Source organism: Monodelphis domestica, chromosome 5, assembly GCF_027887165.1.
Source record: "Monodelphis domestica isolate mMonDom1 chromosome 5, mMonDom1.pri, whole genome shotgun sequence".
Lineage (NCBI taxonomy): Eukaryota > Metazoa > Chordata > Mammalia > Didelphimorphia > Didelphidae > Monodelphis > Monodelphis domestica.
The window spans coordinates 31,362,153-31,384,480 of NC_077231.1; the positions used below are offsets into that span (position 1 = coordinate 31,362,153).

At 43.5% G+C, this 22,328-nt stretch overlaps 1 protein-coding gene across 2 annotated transcripts; it reads right to left on the bottom strand.

Annotated features, from left to right (window-relative positions):
• Positions 1-6,126: 6,126 nt before the first annotated feature.
• PRR13 (proline rich 13) lies at positions 6,127-9,987 on the bottom strand. 2 transcript variants are annotated; one of them, XM_056798115.1, is made up of 4 exons: positions 9,813-9,987; positions 9,138-9,170; positions 8,419-8,798; positions 6,127-6,753 (listed from the first exon to the last, which is right to left on the bottom strand). In XM_056798115.1, exons 1-4 carry the CDS (start codon positions 9,952-9,954, stop codon positions 6,709-6,711), a joined length of 600 nt encoding a protein of 199 aa, XP_056654093.1. In that variant the 5' UTR covers positions 9,955-9,987; the 3' UTR covers positions 6,127-6,708. The 2 variants fall into 2 exon arrangements, with proteins under 2 accessions (XP_056654093.1, XP_056654094.1); XM_056798116.1 differs by having other exon boundaries at positions 9,629-9,899.
• Between the last annotated feature and the right edge of the window lie 12,341 nt (positions 9,988-22,328).

The window sequence follows — 22,328 nt, forward strand, 5'->3', positions numbered from 1 at the left end:
ACCAGTCTTTCCTACACTCAAATCAAAGATCAAAGTGATCTTTCTAAATGGAGAGCCAACCACATCCTCGACATTCAATAAATCCAGGGGCTCAGTTTTACCTCCAAGCTAAAAAAAGAAAATCCTCTATTTGCCTGTTAAAGCCATCCATACCTAACCTTGCCCTTTCACTCCTTTCCAGTCTCCCCCAAGTACTCTTTGATCTGGTGACAATAGACTCCTGGCTGTTCCTTAAACAAGACTCTCCCTGCCCTCACTCGGTGAGTTTTCACTGGCTCTTTCCCGTGTGGGAAGTGCTCTCCCTCATCTCTTCTTCCAGGGTTCCTTCAAGCCTTTGCTGAAATCTTACCTGCTTCAAGAAGCCTTGCCTTCTGAGATTGTCCCCAGTACCCACACAAATCTTGTCTGCACATAATCTCCTGGCTTAGACTGTGAGCTCCTGGAGGGCAAAAATGGGGGGGGGGGTCTTTTCTTTTTATCCCCATAACTTGGTATAATGCTTGGCATACCGTAGACAGTTAATAAGTGCTTAACGTGTTAATAGAACTGTCACTCTGCTCCATCATCCAGGCTTAGAACCTCCTCATTTCTACACTGCTGAGCACTCTGTTTATTCCTTAGTTTCTAGGATGCTCTCCTCTCTCTGAAAGCTCCTGTTAGAGCCTTTTCTGGCATCTCTGACTCCTCTGGCCCTGCAAAGGGCAAACAATCTTGAAAATCAGCTCTCAATCCTCTCCTCTCTTTGGGTTCTCTTTCTTATGGATCATGTCAGAGCCATAGTTTTATTGCCCTCCGTGGATGACTTATAAGTCTTTATATCTAGCCCAGACCAACTCTTTTCCATTCTCATAGTTCCAAGAATCATCTTTGCTATCTCTGCATACCTCAGGGCGACCTCAAGCTCCACAGGTTCCGGGGGACCTGGGGGTCTCAGTGGATAGAGCCCTGGGTCTAGAGGTCCTCAGTTCAAATCTGAACTCAGGCACAAGTCAATGAATGCCTAGTCCTTATGACTCTTGCCTGGGAACCAATACTTAGTATCAACTCTAAGACAGAGGAGTTCTTATTTAAATTCACTGTATGTCGCCTTAAACCCCGTCTCCCAACCCTGCACAGAAGTGGTGTCTGTTCAGGACACGACCCTTCTTGGTCCCCCAGCTCAAAACCGCCCAATTGTCCTGGATAAGCCCATACCTGTCATATCCTGTCATTTCCCCAGAAATCTCGCTTTAAAATCTCTTCCTTTCCACTGTCTCTGCTCCATATATTTCAGGTTCTTATGACCTCTCATCGTACTAGTGTACAATACTGAAATAGCTTCTTAAATGGCCTCCCTGCCTCCAGTCTCCCCGCTCCTCTTCCTTAGGTAGGAAAAATCCCCACCATAGAACCGTGGACTCTCCTAGGGATAAAAGATCTTCTTTGGGGTCATCACACCTAATCCACACCCCACCCAGACAGGAATCCCCTTATAACACCAAAGACAATCTGCCTGCAGGCCGCTGGTGAAGGGAAGCTCACTTCCTCCTTAGGCAGTCCACTCCACTCTTGGGTGGTGGTTGTTCATCCTTCATTGTCATCATAGGGTGATGGCTGGATTTATGGGAACTGAATTTAAGTGAGGCAGGGTTGCCCAAAGTCATCAGCCTCCCCCTTTTTTTAGACCCTTGCCATCCATCTTAGAATCCATATTATGTATCAGTTCCAGGGCTAGGCAATAAGGGTGAAGTGACTTGCCCAGGGTCACACAGCCAGGAAGTATCTACAGCCAGATTTGAACCCAGAACTTCCCCTTTCCAGGTCTGGCTCTCCATCCAGGAAGCCACCCCACTGCCCCCAGCCCCACCCACCCTTCTAGAGTCCATCAAAGTCCAGCACCAAATTAAAGCTGGCCTGGGATGCTAGTGGTTGGCCAACTTGCTGTCCAGTCTGGGTGTTGAGAAGTTCTTCTTGTTATCCATTCTAAACCTGCTACTCCTCAATTCAGGAAAACTGGATTAATAGTGTTAGAGCTGGAGGGAACCTCAGGGTCACCTAATTCAGCCCTCCCATTTTCCTCATGAAGAAACTGAGGCCCAGGAGCAGCTGAATGGCTGCCCTCATCTCTGCTGGTGCTGAGCTCTAACCAAACAAGGAAACCTCTCTGAAACTGGCTGATGTTCCCATAGCACTTCAGAATTTGCAAAGTGTTCTAGGGACATTTTCCTCATTTGGTCCATGACCAAATTAAACCCATTTTACAGATAAAGAAACAAAGGTTAAAAGATTTGCCCAGGAGGACATCACTAGTAAAATGGGAATTTCTTGAGAGTAGGAGGCACAACATGTTTCATCTTCGCATCCCAAAAATGGGGTCTTTCACATAGCAGGCACTTAATATTTAATGCTGAATTTCATTTCTGGAGGAAAAACAACCTAAATTGTTGGGTGGCAAATAGGACATAAGTAAAGTCCAGCCTATAAAGAATGCCTAGGGGCAGCTAGGTGGCTCAGTGGATAGAACCCCAGGTTTGGAGACAGGAGGTCCTAGATTCAAATCAGGCCTCAGACACTTCCTTGCTAGGTGACCCTCAGTGGGTCACTTAGCCCTTGCTGTTCCTCTGCCTTAGAACTGATGCTTAGTATCCATTCTAAGATGGAAGGTAAAGGGTTAAAAAACAAACAAACCCTAAAACCAGTCATTCTGTGGCAGTTACAGTCCTCTCATCATCCTCAGGACCTTACTCTGGACTTGTTTCTAATTCCTTGCCTGAATGTGACCCTCAGATAGGACCCCAGATACAGTCTGAACAGGCCAGGCTGGCAGGATCATCACCTCCCTCATTATGGCTTCCAGACTTATGGATCTAACCTAATTATCATATTAGATTTTTCAGCTGCCACACATCTTAAGCTGGTAGTCCACTAAAACCTCCAGATCCTTTTCTGTCAACTTATTGCCTAAAAATTCTGTGCCCCACCCTCCATCCTGTGGTGGACTGGTTTTATAGAACCAAAATGTAGAATTTGCATTTATCCCTTTGAAAAAGCTGACTTTATTTTGGCTGGGTTACTCCATGAAAGATCTTTCCTGTTGGGATCATAGGCTTAAGGTGGAGAGAAGTTCCAGGGTCCACTCCTCCCTGTTACAAATACGGAGACGGACCCTGGGGAGGTCACATAATTTGCTAGATCTCAAACAATTCCTCGGACTCCACATCGAGCCCTTTTCCCACTGCACCAAACTGCCAGACATCAGGCTGTCGATCACTGCACTTTATATCTTGTCATTGATATTGAGTTCAGGGCTCTCGGCTCCTCTACAAGACTGAAATAAAATAATGGAGGGAAAGAGCCATACAGAAACCGAAGGTGGCGTTCAGCATTCCTGCCAAGGCCCATCCACGTTCTGGCTCCTCCAGTCTACCTCCCCTCATTCTATCCTGGAGCAACCCAAACTCCAAAGTGCTTCCTCATCCTCCCATCATTCTAGGTCCAATTCAGCCTTCTCTTCCTAAAGGGCTTCTCTAATCCCCCTAGGAAGGAGCCCTCCGCCTGAATAATGCTCCTGCCACTCCCTCTTTGACCTCTCCTCAGCAATTAATTGGTCATTCCTCACTGGTTGGGAGTCATTTATGTCTGTCTCCAAACCTTCTTCCACAGACTTTAAGCTTCTGAAGGAAGGCCAGAATGGGAGAATTCTATAGTCCATCTTTGTCATTCTGATGTCTAAGATATGTCTTGTACTACTAGTGGGCATTTAATAAGGGTTTGCAATTGAATTCACCAAATTTGGGTAAAATCATTCAATTCCTGCCACTCCATCTTACATCCTTCCCTAACATGATAAGCTTCGACCTAGGACCTGTTAGCAACTATTGACCCCTGAGGAAGTAGTTGGGGGAGCTTCTAGGACAGGGATGAAGTGACAAGCTTCCCACAAATATTTATGGAAAAATGGAGTTAAAATGGACAAAAGAGTGACATTATCCAAGATTATCCTGCCTATCTTGCCAGAGGCAAAAGCAAACTGATAAAGCCCCAATGCCCCAAGGCCAGACTGGCCATCCTTCAAGTCTCACAAAAAGCTCCTTAAACTAGCTATTTCTCAACAGAGTAGAAATCTTAACTTTCTTAGATTAGGAAGGGACCAAAGTCAGAGGAAACAGAAGCCTGAGGGGCAGTGGATGGGTGGCATAATGAAGTGAGAACATTTGGGAATCCCTGGACCAGAACCTAGGACCCGGAGGACCTCCGGTTATGGCCGAAAACACTTCGGTGCTCTCCTTGGGGGGGGGGGGGGGAGGGAGGAATCATCTTTGGGAGCACAGAGTAAGATGGTGGAGAAAGGTAGTGGGGGAAGGGGCAGCATCTCTGGATCTTATATTTCTTTCAGATTTTTTCCATCCCTCTTCCTGCCATCCTCTGGGTCTCTCCCCATGTAGCTTTCTCACATGACGCACTGCCTAATCTCTATCTCTGGCTCTGCTCCTCTCAATCTGGGCATTTCTCTCTGGCTCTCCACATGTCCCTATTACTGTGTCCACCCTGTCTCTTTTCCTGCTTTGGAAAGGAGATGGTATACAGAGGAGGAAATGAGATCACAAACAACTTGAGAGGAAAACTACTAGAAAAGCAATAAATCTAGCCACAACACCTGAAAAGTGGACACAGGCCTTGGAAATCAAAATTAAGGAAGCTACAGAACACAGGACTCCATCATATCACCATTGCACTAGGAATAAAGGAACATCTACCATGATCTGCCAGGATGTGTTCTCTTGGATCTGGCAGAAACTATATTCCATCGAGTTAACCTTTCTTCTGGAGGCTCCAAAGTTCCAGGATCCTCTTCTTATTCCCTTGTTTCATTTGCTAAGGTATCACCATGGAGCCTCACTGGGGTCCCCCCAACAGGATATAAGTACCTCCGTATAGAATCAACGTTGGCTGAACTTCATTGGATTAATCCAAACCTTGAATAAAGTTATTATTCACCTACCACATGAGAGCATTAGGCTGGTTGCTATCAGAGATGTAAGCCAAGACCGGATAGGGAACCCATGAAGAACTGACAATATAAGAGTAGGGAAAATCACAAACCGCTATGTCTGCTACAGGGAGGGGAAAGGGAAGAGAGGAAGTATGGGAAACTTAAGATGGGAGAGATCACTTTACTGTTCCTCCCTCTAGCCAATGCCAAGTCACAGGACTTAGAGGTCATCTAGGTGGCCTACTCTCCCATTCGGTAAGCTGCAGTGGTGGTCCTGTTTGGCTTCTACCCCCCAAGCCCCCACAGGCAGACACAAGACACACATCCTGTGTCTCTATGTGAGCTAGGCAGACCTGTGCTTTCTGCCACAAACACTGCATTCTCTCTGAAATTTGAACTTTTGCATTGAGATAGTCTCACCTGGGTTGCCACCTTCCATCTTTCCACTTTGCATGCTTAATCCAGGACTTCTCCTTGCCTGGAAGCATTTCAAAAGCTATCCCATTCTCCTAAATTCTCTGTCGTATGAGATATAAAGCTCCTCGGTCTTTCCTTACTTTGTCTGCTACTGTGTCTGGGCCTGCATTCTGACCTTCCCATTATAAGCTGAGAGGTCTCTGGGGGCTACAATCATCTTCTCCTCCCTCTGGTTCCCTCAAGCACCCAGGACACAGTTTACTAGGAATACACTAGCAAGCTATACCCTGGCTTATTTCCTTATGGAGAGAGCTGTACTAATGGATAGATTTTCACAGGTCCTAGAGAAATCAGTTGGAAGGGTCCAGCAGGAATCAAAGAAAGGGGGTTGGGTGTCTCCAACAAAAGGAAGATCAGATTTCCTCTTCTGGAACAAAAGAGCCCATTACCATATCCATTTTTGTCTCCAACTGCACCCCTGGGTTCCCATTCTACAATACTTCCCCCTATTGCTCAAAAACAGCTTCATCAGCAGAGAGGATTCAACTTAGCCTGCACAGGGGGAAGGTACTTCATGTTTTTCCATTCAGGAAACAAACATGGGGACAATTAGGTACCCTCCTTCCTGTTGCTCTGGTCCGAGGCTAGATTGTTATTCCTTTAAGAAAGGGCTGTAGAAAAGGACAGTAAAAGAAATAGACTTGCTGGAAAAAGCCCAAGATACTGGCACAGATGAATGGAGACTGGGATAAACAGCTTTATTGGGAAGCACAGTGAGAGAAACAGAGTAAGACCCGAGAATGATTGAGATGAAAAGAGCTCACCAAGAAATAAGGTTTCAAAATGGCACCCACATTAGCCTAATCAGAGGAACTCTCTTTCCCAGAAGGCAATGGGCTGAGCACACTGCAGTCTGCTGGGAAATGTAGTTCCCACACCCATTCGCAGGAGACTACCACCCCCAGACCAACTTCCTTGGTAATACCACACCCCCTCTTCTCCTTCTCCCACACAAATTACAAAATGAATTTTTAAAAATCACATTTTCCAGATCCTAAAATGTTCTTCAGCATTTGGCTCAAAGGACACACATCTTCGGAAAGGAGTGCCCCCCTCCCCCCAATCTAGGAGGTAAGAAAATGGACTTCCTCAGGCCAATAGAGATCCTTTCCTCACCTTCGCCACTCAATTTGGGCAAAGGGGTGAATAGGGTTGGGCTGAGGTTGGGGCTTCAGGCTATCTTCCCCAGCACAATATGGCGTCCAAGGCTTGATGGGAGAGCTGGGGTGGTGTGACTTGGGGGGAGGAGGGCCCAGGATTCAGTCAGAGTCACTGCTGGAAGAGGAGGAGGAGGAGGAAGAATGCTGTGGGGGAATGGGAAATTGGAGAGGAGATATTATCAGACTTTGAACTCTGACCCTGTGAAGTTCCCCCCCCCCCATTCCCCATCTAGCTAGTGTATACCCTCTCCTTCCCTCCCATACAAGGTGCACCTATGATCAATAACTCACACATGGAACATCACCAATACACTGAAAACAAGTTTCTCCCTCTGGGATGAATGCTAAGTTAACAGCTCCAACCAGCCCAAGTTACTGCAGGGAACTGACACGAATTCACTTGGAACAAGGTGCCTCCCTCTCTTCCTGATCCCAACCAATCGGGGTCATGAGGAGGATCCCTTTAGGAGCAGATGAGGGGAGCCTCTTTTGAAAAGGCATAGTACAGTGATGTAAAAGAACGAGTCTTTAGCAAATAAATGTTTGCTGAATATTAGAAGCACCTTCGGTAAAGCCTAATCCACACAAATTAAGGGGACCCCTACTCTTACCCAAGAGGGGGCTAAAAGGGCTGCATTTAAAGTGCTTTGCAAACTTTACAGACTGCCTACATGCATAGCTCCTTTAAACATTTATTTTCCAACATGTACTGCTCTAAGGCGATTGATCTCCAGTTGTTCCCACCTCTCCCTTTGGGCAGCAACCTAATATCACTAGAATGAAGGGGATTTAGACATGCCCCAGCCTCAGGATCTTAGGTTCCCAGACTGAGCTAGCCTGGCAAGCTGATGGCAGAATAGTCATTCTACCCTAAGGAGTCTCAGTTTTATTACATAATAATAGCTGGTGTGTCTATGGGCCTTTCACTCTCTTACTAGAGTCTACAACACTACAGGCACTTTTTAACTCTATTTTACAGATGAGAAAACTGAGACTCAGAGAGGTTAAAGAACTTGCCCATGGCCTCACAGCTAGTAAGTAATGAAGGCAAGATTTAAAGTTGGGTTTCTTCAAACTCCATTTCTAACTAGTTTTCTTTATATGACAATGAGGACAAATAGGGAGAGTCAGTAAGACAAGCCAGAAAACACTAAAGGTGAAGGAGAGAAAGGAGAGAGGAGTCTGGCCCAGGTATTTCCTTACAAAGTCAAAGGACAAACTAATTAATCCATTGGCTTGAAGGTCACAACCCTTCCCAAGATCTCCAAATCTCAATCTGTCACTGTCTCTCTCTCCCTCCCTCCCTCCGTTTCTGTCTCAGTCTCTACCTCTGCCTCCCTGTCTGTCTCTTTTTTCTCTGTGTGGCTCATATATATATATAAATATACGTCTTCACTCCGGAAGGGTGTGGATCCCTAATCCATTACAACTAGAAACAATGGAAACCCAGATAATCTGAGTCATTGGCCAAAGGTTATGCCTAGCCTCATGGGTTCAGAGCTGGAGGGAAGGGCCTTGGAGTGGTTATGTATGCCAAACACTTGCTTTTCCTCAAGAAGCTGGGTCTTCTCGGGGTGAAGAGACTTGATCAACATTAGGGAATAATAAGAGGCCGAGGCAGGATTAATACCCAGTTTCTAGGCCTGGGTTCTAAGGCCAGCAAGCTTTTCCACTACTCTCCACTAGCAGCAAGGATGCATGGCAATACAGAGGGCAAATAGAGCTAACCATGTCCCAAACTCCCCCATGCCAGGGATTTTGATCTTACTCCCCATCCCAACCCAAAGCAGAGCCACCAGAGAAACTGACCTTGCCATGTTTATGATGTTTATGCATTTTCTTATGGGCCTTCTTCATCTTCTTCCTCATCTTCTTATCCATCACTATACCAGGCCCCACCATCCCTGGAGCCAAGGGATTCACAGAAGGCACACAAGGGCCAGGATGTGGGTACTGGCCTGGGGGAGGGGGGGGACCTAAGGGTGGGCATCCTGGGTACCCTGGCTGATGCCCAGGGCCAAAAGCTCCAGGAGGATAAGCTGGATTCCCTGGGTACCCCCCTGGTGGGGTAGGAAAGGTACATGGAGGATATGCAGGATTGGCTAATGGTGGGTGGATAGGGTTAACTCCAGGGCACCCAGAAGTTGAAGGGGGTACAGGTCCCCCTGGAGGGTACATCCCTGGCTGCCCTGGATGGAGAGAGAAGCAGAGAATACGACAGTATCAGCAAAGTCCAGCCTCTTGGGACTAAAGAGGAGTGGTGGGGAAGGGGCTGGGACTTTACTGTACCCCTTTCCTTCAGGCAGTAAGGGGGGGTAGGAGTAAGGAGGGGAGGGGGAGTCTCAGGTGGGAGGACACTGGGGCAGGGAAAAAAAGGAGAGTGGAAATGAACGAAGTCTTGTGTGTTGGGAGAGCAAAAGGGAACAGGGAAGTTAAGGGAACTTGCTTCATAAGAGGGAGAGAAGGGGCACAGAAACCAAAGCTCCCCACTTCTGTGGAGCCCTGAGGGGCAGGAAAGAGACACCTACCTGCACCAGGATACATGGTCCACGTTCTGTCCCCTACAGGGAAAGAAGGGACAAAGAAGGAAAAAAAAAACCTCAGAGGTCTGGAAAGGGCAGGAAGGGTGGCACAAGTCTCCCACTCCCCCAGGGATCCCGGATTGATCCCCCCATGGGTACCCAGCCTCAGCTCACTTTTGGAAGACTAGACCCTATCAGCTCCTGCCTCAAAAATGGGTGGGGGACTCCCCCACCCGTCCTCCACCCCGGCTTAACTCCAGTGCCCTTTCCTCCCTCTTCCTGGGCACAGCTAGCAGATGAACCAGGCGGGGAAAGCCCAGGAATCCAGGGGTCCCGACTCCTCCAGCCCGCACCCCCTTTCTCGGGCTTGGGGCATAGGAAGAAATCAGTGTCTCCGATCGAATCTTACAGCTCAGGAGGGAAGGGTACAGAAGGAAACTGAAGGGACCAGCCCCTCCCCCAAATCCAAGAAGGGGGAAATGTCTGGGGCCACGCACCCCACCCCGGTAGGGAAAGAGGAAGAAGGATCTCCAAGCGCTTAGAGATACTCCTCCAACCCGTCCTGCCGCACTGGAGGAAGTGCCCAGAGATGCGTGCTCACGGGCCCTGGATGGGTCCCTGTCAGGGGAAAGGCAAGGGAAGAGAAGCGAAGGAAAAGGGGAGCCCGGGCGACCCCATCACCTCTTCGCCTCGGTAGGAGCCCAAATCCTCCTCCCTTCTCCTTTCTCCTCCCCGCGCCCACTTCCTGGTCCCCGCCTCCCTCCTCTGTCCCCGCCCCCTCTTCGGCCTGATTTGCCTCTCGGCCGGGCCCGCGCCTTGCCATAGGACAGCTAGATCGTCCATCTCCGGGGGGGGTGGGCCGGACCCGGGGAAACGGTCGCTAGAAAGGGTCCTGTAAACCCGAGCCCTGAGCCAGCTCGGGGAAGTTCGGGTGGGGTCGCTCACCCTCGGGGCGGGGCCAGAGGCTCCCGCCCACACCAAACCCCGCCCGCAGGTAGGGATGGGACTGGGGGAGGGGCCGGGGCCATCTTTGCTGGAATGAGGATACGGAGCATCTACTGGAGGAAAGGGACTTTCCCAGAGTCCCGCAGCTCTGACCTGGAAGGAAAAAGGGAATTCACCGCCACGCACTTCGGATTAGAAATCTCCAGACCTCCGCCCTCCCCCTCCCCCTCTTCGGCAGGATCCCACCCCACCCCCCATGTCACGGGCGAAGTAGACCGTCTTTAGATTGCCCTCTTACACAAATGTATAATATGGAAATGGGTTCCAGTGATAATATATATATATATATATATATATACATATATATATATATATTATATATGTGTATAACCCAGTGGAATTGCTTGTCGACTCCGGGAGGGGGGAGGGAGAAAACATGAATCATGGAACCATGGAAAAATTGTAAAATAAAATAAAAACGGGATTAATTTTTTAAAAAGACTCTTTACTATCCTTCCACAATAAGTCACTCACATTCCCCTGCCCGCTTATTAAACTAAGAACTGAGCAAACCCCAAACAAAAGAGAGTCCCATATCAACGGTCTTGACCCCGAGGTTACAACAGAAAGAGAGGCTCCTGCATGAAACTACCAGAGGTTTCTATTAAGTGCTGCTTGCTTTTCCTTTTAAAAATGTAAAAAGTTTCCCCTGTAGCCAAGGCAAAATGTCATATGACTGCTCAGCAAAATTATATGTCCAGATGAGGTTTTGTTTTTGTTTTTAAACCCTTAACTTATGTCTTGGAATCAACACTGAGTATCGGTTCCAAGGCAGAAGAGTGGTAAGATCTAAGCAATGGGGGTTAAGGGACTTATCCAGGGTCACACAACTAGGCACTGTCCCAGGCTAGATTTGAACCCAGGACCTGGCTCTCCATCCACTAAGCCACCCAAGTTGTGCCTCAGATGAGGTTTAAAGGAGTAATCTCCCAGTTACAATTGTAACTGCCCTTTTAAAGTGTGCATAGCTAAGGGTTTGGGGTTTAACAATTCTTCTGTGTGTAAACGGAATAGTTTTTACTTCCCCTTTTGAGGAGATCTTAGATATGAAAGAAACCCAAGTTCTAAATAGTCAGGAGCAACTGGGTAGATGGCCCAGTGGATTGAGAACCGGGCCTATTGGTGGGAGGTCTTAGGTTCAAATGTAGCCTCAGATACTTCCTAGCTGGGTGACCTTGGGTAAGTCACTTAACACCAATTGCTTATCCCTTGCCTCTCTTCTATCTTAGAACTGATACTAAGATACAAGGTAAGGGTTTAAATATTTTCTTAAATGGTATGATGGTCTCCTTTTAGGGTCCATCACTACTGCTAACACCTCTTTCCCCCATCTGCCCAATTAGGCAAAAGAAAAATAGGAAGGGAAAACTTGTAACAAATACGTATAGTCAAGAAAAAGAAATCTATTTTAAGTTTCCATGTCCAAAAATACATGGCACAATACCTTATGTCCATCACCTGTCAAATAAGTTCAATTATACAGACAAATATCAATCATTTATCATTCTTCAATTAATTGTTAAATTGATATTTATTATTTAATTATTAATGGTTTAAGTAACCATTAATTATTTAAAATTCATTAAGTGACTACTCATGAGTGATGATTAAATCAAAAGTAGGAGAATCCTGGCATATGATTGAAGTGAATAGAAAGTGAAGGTAGGAGTTGAGAAGGTCAATAAATCCCTTGGAGAGCCAAAGAATTTGAAGGGACATCACACTGTCATTTACCCCTAAAATATTCATAGCACCATTTTTTATGGTAGCAAAGAACTGGAAATAAAGTCGACTGGGGACTAGCTAAACACATTCTTGCACATTAATGTGATGGAATTATACTATGCTTGAAAAAATAATTAATATGGTGAGTACTGAAAAGCCCAGGTAGATGTAAAGTGAATTAAGAAAGTCCAGGGAAAATATCAATTATAATTACAACCATGGAAATGGAAGAAACAATGGAAAGTGAATATTGTAAAACTGAAAAGACCAGAGTCCAGTTCAAGAAAGAGTCTAAACCAACTGGGCTTGACCACAATGACTCAGATGCTTCACCTCTATGGATTCCTTCTCCAACTGATGCTTTCTTCCCAGAACTGCCATGGTGGGACAGAGCCTGGACCAGCCATTCTTCATTCTTGGAACTTCCTCACCATATGCTCCACCTTCTTAGCACTCCTTCCAAAGTTAGTAGAGCGTGTCTTGAGGGCAAGGATTGCCTGACTTTTTGCTCATAGGTGTGTCTCAGTGAGTGCTTAATGCTTGTTAAAAACAACAAAAAAACCAACTTCCCTCCCCATTTTTTTCAGATTTTTTTCATGTGTTGATCAGTTTTGTTGGTCATATATCATACACACGTGTCTGATATTTATGCTTATATGTTATACACACAATACATGTGTGTGTAACATACAGGTGTATAATTACTACATGGAATAGCTGTGAGGTTAATACTACAGATGGAAATTTAGGCCATGTTAAAAAGATATCAACACTTTCTAGCTATGTGACCCTGGGCAAGTCACTTTACCCCATTACCTAGCCCTTACCACTCTTCTGCCTTGGAATCAAGATTCCAAGACAAAAGGTAAGAGTTTAAACAAAAATAAAAACAAAGTAAAAAATAAAAATATATATCAATAAAATTTTTTTTAAAGAAAAAGAATGTTGCAAAATTATAAAGAACAAACAGTCCCAAAAAAGAAACAAAAGAAAACCTCTCCACCTACTCTTTTGTAAGAGTGAGAGGATGGAGAAAGAGTCCAGAGGTGTATTGACTGGTTTTGTTGAATTTTTTCGCCTTCTTTTCTCGTCTTCTCTTCTCTTCCTTCCTTCCTTCCTTTCTTCCTTCCTCTCTCTCTCTCTCTCTCTCTCTCTCTCTCTCTCTCTCTCTCTCTCTCTCTCTCTCTTTCCTCTTCCTCTCGGTCTCCCTTTTTCCCTTTTCCCCAAGTTCTTTGTTATAAAAGCTGGCTCTCTGGGAAGGGCAATGAAGAGATACAGGGAAAATTTTAGGTGATGTTAAAAAAACAAAAGATATGCATGGAAAATCAATACTTTTAAAAACATTGAAAATTAGCGTATAGGAGATGGGGCTGCGATGGAATGAAGGCTATAAGCCAGTTACCCATCTCCTTGGGAGAATAAATTGTCATCTTGTAAATACTAGGATCTAGATAAGGTGATATATCTGGAGGGAGAACATCAAATAGGGAGAGGTTGCTGATGGATGGGATACCAGGGGGGCCTGGAAGTAGAGAACACTTACTCTTCCTCCTAGCTCACGGGTCATTAGAGATGGTACATCCAGTACTAGAAGAGGGTGACCAGGGAAGGGTATGGAGATGAAAATGTTTCAAGAATTTCAAGAAGACAGAAGGAATTGCGTTTCTGTCTTGAAACTGATATTTAGTGTTGATTCTAAGACAGAAGTTAAAAAAAAAGTAAAAGAAAAAGAAGATGGAAGAAGAATGAAAAGAAAAGGACTAATATGAACAGCAGTTTGTATACAAGCTCAAAGGGAGAAGGTGATGGAAAATTAAGTTAAGGGGTAGGTCTAGGACTGACAATCCCAGGAGTCCTGAATAGACACAGGAAACAGACTGTCCTGCCCTAACCAGTGGCAATAATAGTGTTGATCTGATTCTTACTTCTTGAGAAAGGAGGTAGAAAAGAAGAGCCCAGATGGAAGAAGAGAAGATGGCAGGAAACCAATGTGGACTAAACCTGGTTCTGGCCTGTTAGCAAGAAAGGTTGGTCAAGAATATACACAAGACCCTACACCCAGATAAACTCAGAATGGGTGAATAACTTGAATATAAAAAAGGAAACTATAAGTAAATTAGATGAACACAGAATAGTATATATGTCAGATCTTTGGGAAAGGAAAGATTTTAAGACCAAGCAAGAGTTAGAAAAAAAATCACCAAATGTAAAAGAAATAATTTTGATTACATTAAATTAAAAAGTTTTTTTGTACAAGCAAAACCAATGCAACCAAAATTAGAAGAGAAGCAACAAATTGGGGGGAAATCTTCATAACAAAAATCTCTGACAAGGGTCAAATTACTCAAATTTACAAAGAGCTAAATCAATTGTACCAAAAAATCAAGCCATTCTCCAATTGATAAATGGGCAAGGGACATGAACAGGCAATTTTCAGTTAAAGAAATTAATAAGCACATGAAAAAGTGTTCTAAATCCCTTATAATCAGAGAGATGAAAATCAAAACAATTCTGGGGTATCACCTCACACCTAGCAGATTGGCTAACATGACAGCAATGGAAAGTAATGAATGTTGGAGGGGATGTGGCAAAGTAGGTACATTAATTCATTGCTGGTGGAGTTGTGAATTGATCCAGCCATTCTGGAGGGCAATTTGGAACTATGTCCAAAGGGCGATAAAAGACTGTCTGCCCTTTGATGCAGCCAGAGCACTGCTGGGTTTGTACCCCAAAGAGATCATAAGGAAAAAGATTTGTACAAGAATATTCATAGCTGCGCTCTTTGTGGTGGCAAAAAATTGGAAAATGAGGGGATGCCCATCAATTGGGGAATGGCTGAACAAATTGTGGAATATGTTGGGGATGGAATACTATTGTGCTCAAAGGAATAATAAAGTGGAGGAATTCCAGGGAGACCGGAACAACCTCCAGGAAGTGATGCAGAGCGAGAGGAGCAGAACCAGGAAAACATTGTACACAGAGACTGACACACTGTGGTACAATCGAAGGTGATGGACTTCTCCATTAGTGGCTATGCAGTGATCCTGAACAACCTGGAGGGATCTGTGAGGAAGAACACTATCCACATTCAGAGGGAAAACTGTGGGAGTAGAAACACAGAAGAAAAACAACTGCTTGAATACATGGGTTGAGGGGGATACGATTGGGGATGTAGACTCTAAAAAACAACAACATGGAAGTAGGTTCCGTTCAAGGATACCTGTAAAACCCAGTGGAATTGAGTGTCAGCTACTGGAAGGGTGGGGGGAGGGGAGGGAAAGAATATGATTCTTGTAGCCAAGGAAAAATGTTCTAAATTGACTAATTAAATAAAATTAAATTTAAAAAATTTTTTAAAAAAAATTAAAATTAAAAAAAAATTAAAAAAAGAGATAGCACAATGAGTAGAGCATCATGCCTGGAGTTGAGAGGACCTGGGTTCCCATGTGGCCTCAGGCACTTCCTAGATGTGTGACTCTGAAAAAGTCACTTAACCCCAACTGCCTAGCCCTTGCCATTCTCCAGTCTTAGAATTGACACTGAAGACAAAGGCAAGGATTTAAACAAGAAGAAGAAACCTAAGTCTGAGTGAGGCCTGGTTGGTTATGGAGAGTACCATCATGGCTGCTTTCCTCCCACTCCACTCTGCCCCAAGGCCATATGCAATGTTGAATTGCTTATCTCCCTGTAGGGGTGGGAGCTGGCAAGAGTGCAGAAATCCTCCCTCTACTCCCCACCCCACCCCTACCTACATGCACTGCAAGCATTAATTAATTGGCATATGGTGTAGTCACAAGCAATTTTTCTGAATACATTACACATATTTAACTATATCATATGGGAGCATCCGTGATAGCATGGCACATGCGGAAAAAAAGATGCATGGCATAAGAATTCATAACATTCTTTTTTTTTTTAAATAAACCTTTACCTTCTGCTTAGAATAGGTCCAGAGGATCAGTTCCAAGGCAGAAGAGAGGTAAGGGCTGGGCATTTGTGGTTGTGACTTATCCAGGGTCATAGAGCTGGGCAGTATCTGAGGCCACATTTGAACCCAAGTTCTCCTGACTCCAGGCCTGCTGCCCTACCCGCTGTGCCTCTAAGCTTTGAGTCTTCCAAAGGAATCTTTGGATTCCTTTGAATTGAGTTGCTTCCAATGCTTCTGGTTTCCAGCTTCAAGAGAGGAAAGATGGAAGAGGCCAATGCCACTTTCAGGTTGCTGAAGGAAAAGCCGTTGAAGTCTTCATCGTGTCCCTATTCCCAGCTTGCTCCTCTGGGAATTGGGGGGCACTTCCCCTTGGGGGAGATCCAGGACTCCCTCACTCCCAACGGGAGAACTCTCTCACGCTGTATTGTCCAGAACTCTCCTCCATATACTTTCCCTGATTTCTGGTTTTCTTTGATTTGGATAAATGGGTTTTTTGGCCATTTTCATGTGTTCAATGTGGAAAGGGGTCAAGCTTGGAGTCACCTTCCCTCTGATAATGACAGAGTGATTAAAGGTTGGATTGAACCCAATTATATTGCCTAGACAATAATATTTAAGGGAGCAGGTAGAGGGAATTCTGGTCACGATCTTCCCCCTCTGAAGAGAACAAGAGTACTGGCAGCCCTCACATCCTGCTTCCTTACTGGCAAAAGTTGGGAAAGGGTAAAGGAGAGAGACTTGGGCCACATCATGGCAGCCCTGGCCCCTGATGGGCCCCTCTACTCTCTGAGTCTTCACTACACACGTGAGAATTATCTACCTCCCCGGGGTCGTCTAAAGGAGATTCCACCGAGGCACTGATCCTGGGATTTGGTTCGCTCCTTTCCAAGAGGTACTTCGGTTCTTGCCAAAGACAGCAAGAGAGGAGAGCCTGGAGCTGGCCCCTCGGTTTGATCTAAAATAGAATTATATCTACGGTGTAATGATATTTATCTGCCCCTCCCCAAAATCGTGTTTGGCTAAGGGTAAAGGGACCCAGAAAGAAAACCCCTTTTCCTACCTGGTGTCCCTTCAAGGGCAGAAGGTGACTTCCCATTTGGGCCCCATCCTTTTAGCTCCTTCTGAGCAACCTGCTTGCACAAAGGATGGGCGAGTAAGCCCATTGATGGAAGAAGATAGCAAACAGAAGATGGAACTTTCCAGGCTAGAACAGACTGAAAATATTCAATGGGAGTTGAGCTCTCTTGATAAGGAGAGGAAATCTCAAGTCAACAGGGAGAGATCCCAATCTCATCAAAGCAGAAATTCTCTGGAAATTAGGGATCGATGGGGAAGCAGGCATAGACCTGGAGTTGGACTTCCAGCCAGTCTAGCAAGTTCTCTCAAAGACAGGGTAAAGGGTGTCTCTCCCTAAAAACTCTCACACCAGCCCCTCCCTTTATAGCATGTCACGGGCAACATATAGTATATAATATACACTGTTTATTATAGATAATATATTTTAGATAATGAGTATTATATTTATTATATATTTTTCATATATTTTATATATATTTAAGTAATATATTTTATATGAGTAATCAATTATAATATTAAATTTATTATATGATAAGAGATATGTTATAATATAATATGTATTCTATAATAAATAATAGATATAATATATATATCATCTGGCTATGTTTACAAATTTATGTCCTCTTACAGCTTGATGCATCCAGGACTGGCCTGGTCACTGGGCAAGGATAATCCGAGAACTGCCACAGTGACCTATAGCCAGTTTGGTATCACCAGACCCATGTAACAGTTAAAATTAGGGGGGAAACTGAGGCAGGTAGAAATTAGTTTCTCTCTGCAAGGAGTATTATATTTTTAGAGTCTTATTAAAGGTTGAGAACTTGAGAATATACAAGTAAGAGAAGCACGAACTAGGTGGGTTGAGAGGCCCATTTTAACCTCACTTATGTCATGAAAGAGACATGTCTACTTGGAAGAGGAAACAGGAAAGAGAGACCCAGTAGCCTTTACAACCAGGTTAAATACCCCATTCTCACTCTCTACCCAGGTGAGGTTACAAGGCATTTTGGGAAGTGAGCAAGGACTTCTGGGAAATGCAGTCCTGGGTTCAAGTCTCCATTTTTACTTTTTTTTTTCCCCAAAAGGTTTTCCCCAAAGGATCATTAAAACATAATCAACTTAAAGATGACAATAATTTGAGGATAGGAGGAAAAAACAAAACCAAACCAATAATTGCTGGATGCATTGACAAAAAGCCAGTTAGGGGGCAGTCCCCTTTGGCATGAAAGTGTAAACCTTAAAATTTCTTAGACTTATAGATGTTGGAAATTTCACCATTGGAATGTGAACTCCATTGGCAAGGGAGGTTCCTCCTCCTCCCTACTTAAGATTACTTTAGGACAGAAACCTTTTGCTGAATAATGGAAAGGACTTTGACCTATGCTTAAGCATAGAACAGGAAGTTCTTTGAGTCATGATTGATTTTAGAATTGATACAATAGAGATACTTGGAATGACAGAACCAGGTCTTGGAAAATACAATTTCCACCCTACTCAGGGTAACAGGATTTAGGAAGGGCTGCAGCATAGATCAAGATTTAATTATTTGAGAATATGACCTTCAACAGACATGTGCAAAGCCACAGACCTCTGGGTGGTCCTGGGTTAAGCTAGAGCCACCATTGGCACAGGGAAGACATGGACAGTGATTGGTAGATGTGAGAACTGAGGGGAGGGAACTTGGATGGTTTCCTTAAAGATAGCAGGGTCTGAGGACTAGAGGTGGTTGGTTGGAGAGGTTTTGCTCTGAGAGGTTGTGCTCTGAGAAGCTTGCTCTGAAGGAAGCTGGAGGTGGAGGCCCCTGTTTTTCCATTTTGGTCACGTGAGTGATAGGGACTGATCTCTTTTCTTTGCCTCAGCTGTCTAAGGGCTTGGGCCTTTTGGCCCAGCCTAAACAGAAGAGGTATTTAAGCCCTATTCCCTTCTCTCCCCTTTCTCTCTTCCTCCTGTTTGTAATTAAACTCCATAAAAGGTTGACTGCTGACTTGAGTTTTCATTTAGGAATTACATAGCTGAATTCCTTGGCGACCTTAAATTAATATATATCAGTCTTTTAAAGTGATTTCCTTGTCACAAAAGTATACATACAAATAAATGTTCAATCAACTACACCCAAAGTTCATTCTTGTGCATCTTGTGGTCTGGAGGCTTCTTCATGGTGTCTTCTCAACAGTTCAGTTTCTGGATTTGGAGAGGTAGCATCTTTCTTTACCTAAAATTCTTCTTAAAAGGAATTTAAACTTTGCAATTTAAAATAATGATATTTTTTGCACCCAAGAGCCTACAGTCCTGATCTTTGACCCAAGGAGAGCTATGGTAGGAGTGACAAGAGCTTGTCTGGGCAAGAAACATAATAACAAGATAATAATGACAGCAACAATAATAATAGTTAACATAAATATTATATATTATATATAATGTATAACATATTAAGTAGTTTATACTTTAATTCTCACAATAAACCCTGGGGAGGGAGGTGTCATCATTAACATTCCCATTTTACAGATGAGGAAAATGAGGCCAACAGATGCGAAATGACATGTCCAGGATCACACAGCTAGGATTTAAATGTCTGAGTCTGAATTTGAATTCAGATCTCCTGATTCCAACCAAGACATTGTACCACTTAGCTTTCTAACCATGAGAGTAGGCCCCATTCCAAAGCTGGAAATTCCCTTGGGATTCCTTAAAGACAATAAAACTGTCTTTGGACCTTGATCTGTCCAGTGTACTAAGGCCTGATGTGACTTTCTAGTCTAGGATATAAAAGTCTAGCACATGAGTATTAAAGATTTTCATATTTAATAGACTTGCCACTGCTGTGTGGGTCAGCACTCTCTTTTGACTGGGTAGGTTTCTAAGGGGAATTGGGGGGCTGAGGTTCGAGGAGGAAAGCCAACTCCAGTTGAACCAACCTTATAGCCTTGCTCCTTTCCACTAGAGGTGGGAAAACTTATTTTGTTAGATGTTTCATGATCTGATGGCAGTCCAATCACAACCCTGAACAAGCAGATTGGCCTGAGACAGGCTTGATTCTGAGTGAAAACCTAGACTAATTCTAATTATCCTTTTAAGTGCCCTGGCTTGCAACTCTGATCCTGAGCTTTTGTGTGACTCAGGCTGGCTCTTCCATTTCTAAGCCCAAATTAGATAAGTAGAGATAGATAGATGGATGGATGGATGGATGGATGGATGGATGGATGGAAGGATGGATGGATGGATAGATGGACAGACAGATAGATGGATAGATAGATGATAGGTGATATAGATAGGTATAGATAGGTCACAGAGATAAATGTAGATAGATTAATAAGTAGATGAGAAATAGATGATATGGATATAGACAGATGGATAGTGATTAGGTAGACATAGATAACTGATGAATAGTTAAATGAATAGATACATAAATAGAAGATAGATATAGAGATAGATATTATAAGTAGATGATATAGGTAGATAAAATAGATAGATATGTGATATAGATTAGTGATGGGAACCTTTTAGAAACCTAGTGCCTATACTACAACCCGCATGCCACATGTGAGCCCCCCCTCTTTATCCCAGACAGTGAAGGAAGAAGCATTCCCATTGGGCTGCTAGGAAGGGGGATGGATGATGAGAAATGCCCTCAGGTACATGTTGAGAGGGGGAGGGGAGCATCCCCCTCCAACACACATGCCATAGGTTCACAAACACAAATGTAGATATAGGCAGACATATAGATAAATGAAATTAAAAAAAGATGATATAGATATAGACAGAGGATAGATAGATAAATGGATATGCAGATGTATGATGCAGATAATATAGATACAGACAATGGATAGATGGCGTAGATAGAGATACAGATATATTGATAATATAGATTATTGATAAAGATACAGATGTACAGACAGACACTGATAGATGGATAAATAAATGATAAAAGGAGGGTACAGGCATAGATAGACAATTGATACATTATATTGATGATACAGATATAGATAGATGATAGAGAGATAAATGGATAGGTATAGAGAGACCCATAATAGATAACACAGATTATATAGAAATAGATGATACAAAATAGACAGTGGAGAGTTTTTATTAAGGGCCAGATGCCAGGCATAGTGTTAAGTGCTTATAAATTAAAATATTAATGCAAATAAATAAATAAATAAAAGCCTGAGTCATCATTCTAATAGGGGAAGACAACACCTAAAGGGCCACTGGAAAATGGGAGTGAGGGAGGAAGGGTACCAGTGTGGGTACTATAAAGATAATTTTAGGGTTGTGACTTAAAATCTAGATTTAATTGGTCACCAAGGGAAATCTCAAATAAAATAGCCAAGTCAGTCTGGAAATTTATGGTAATTTAATTAATATAGAGGGAAGGAATTTAAGGAGGAGGGAAGAGGATATAGGATTCTCCTGCCTAGCCTGTGCCAGGTTGAGTTTAAAATCCCCGCCTCTAAGTCTCTGAAGAAGATTAGAGGCTTCTAAGAGGATAAAGTTGGAAAGTAAAGGAGGAAAACTCAGCCAGAAACTCACCACCGAACCAGACAATAGCTTGTAGCCAAGATAAGATGCGGAAAGGCCCAGCACACTGCTATCAGCCAATTCTCCACTGCCAAAGGTGCCAGAGGTGCCAGAGAGAGGAAGTGACCCAAATATATAGATCTTTCACCCTTGTGTGAAATTTTCACATCTATCAATCACATCAAAGGCTTTTCTCTAGGACTGCCCATACTTTTAGTTCTCATTTTCTTTTGATTAGATTATATCTTTAGAGTTATTTAACACTTCTTTGTTAAGTTCACCTTTTTGTGAGTTACTTAACTTTTTTGTGATAAATTTAACCTTTATAGTTACTTAACACCTTTTTGTATTAAGATCTTAAAATAGGCTTAAAGTTCTAGCTTCACTATAAGGTAAGAGTTAAGTACCTTCATTGTTCAATCAGGAGATTACAACTTTATCTTCCCCTAAAGTATGGTCTAAGTAGGGTGGAGTAATTTAAAGTTCCCAAGACATTCCTGATTTTGTCAAACTAAGTATCTTCATTGTTACAATCAGGAAATAGCTAAATCCAATCTTCATAGTACAAAGTAGCAACAACTGAAGAAAAGACTGAGAAGTCTGGAGGGAGTCCCCATTTGAATGAGGGTCTTCCTAAAATGGTGGGCTTGAAGGAAGAAGAAATCAATCAGATGAGGTGGGCTTCAAGGCAGGGTTTTCTTCAGGGTCCAATGGTGAGGAAGAGGAAGAGGAGTCCATGGTCAAAGTCTATGATGAATAAAATGATGAATAAATGATGAAAAAATGATGAATAAAATAACAGCTAGTTTTTATATAGAACTTTAATACTTACAGAATACTTTATATACACCTATATAGACAGAGAGAGAGAAAGAGAGAGAGAGTTCATATACATACGCATATATAATATAATATGTTCTTTAATTCTCAAAACACCTCTGTGG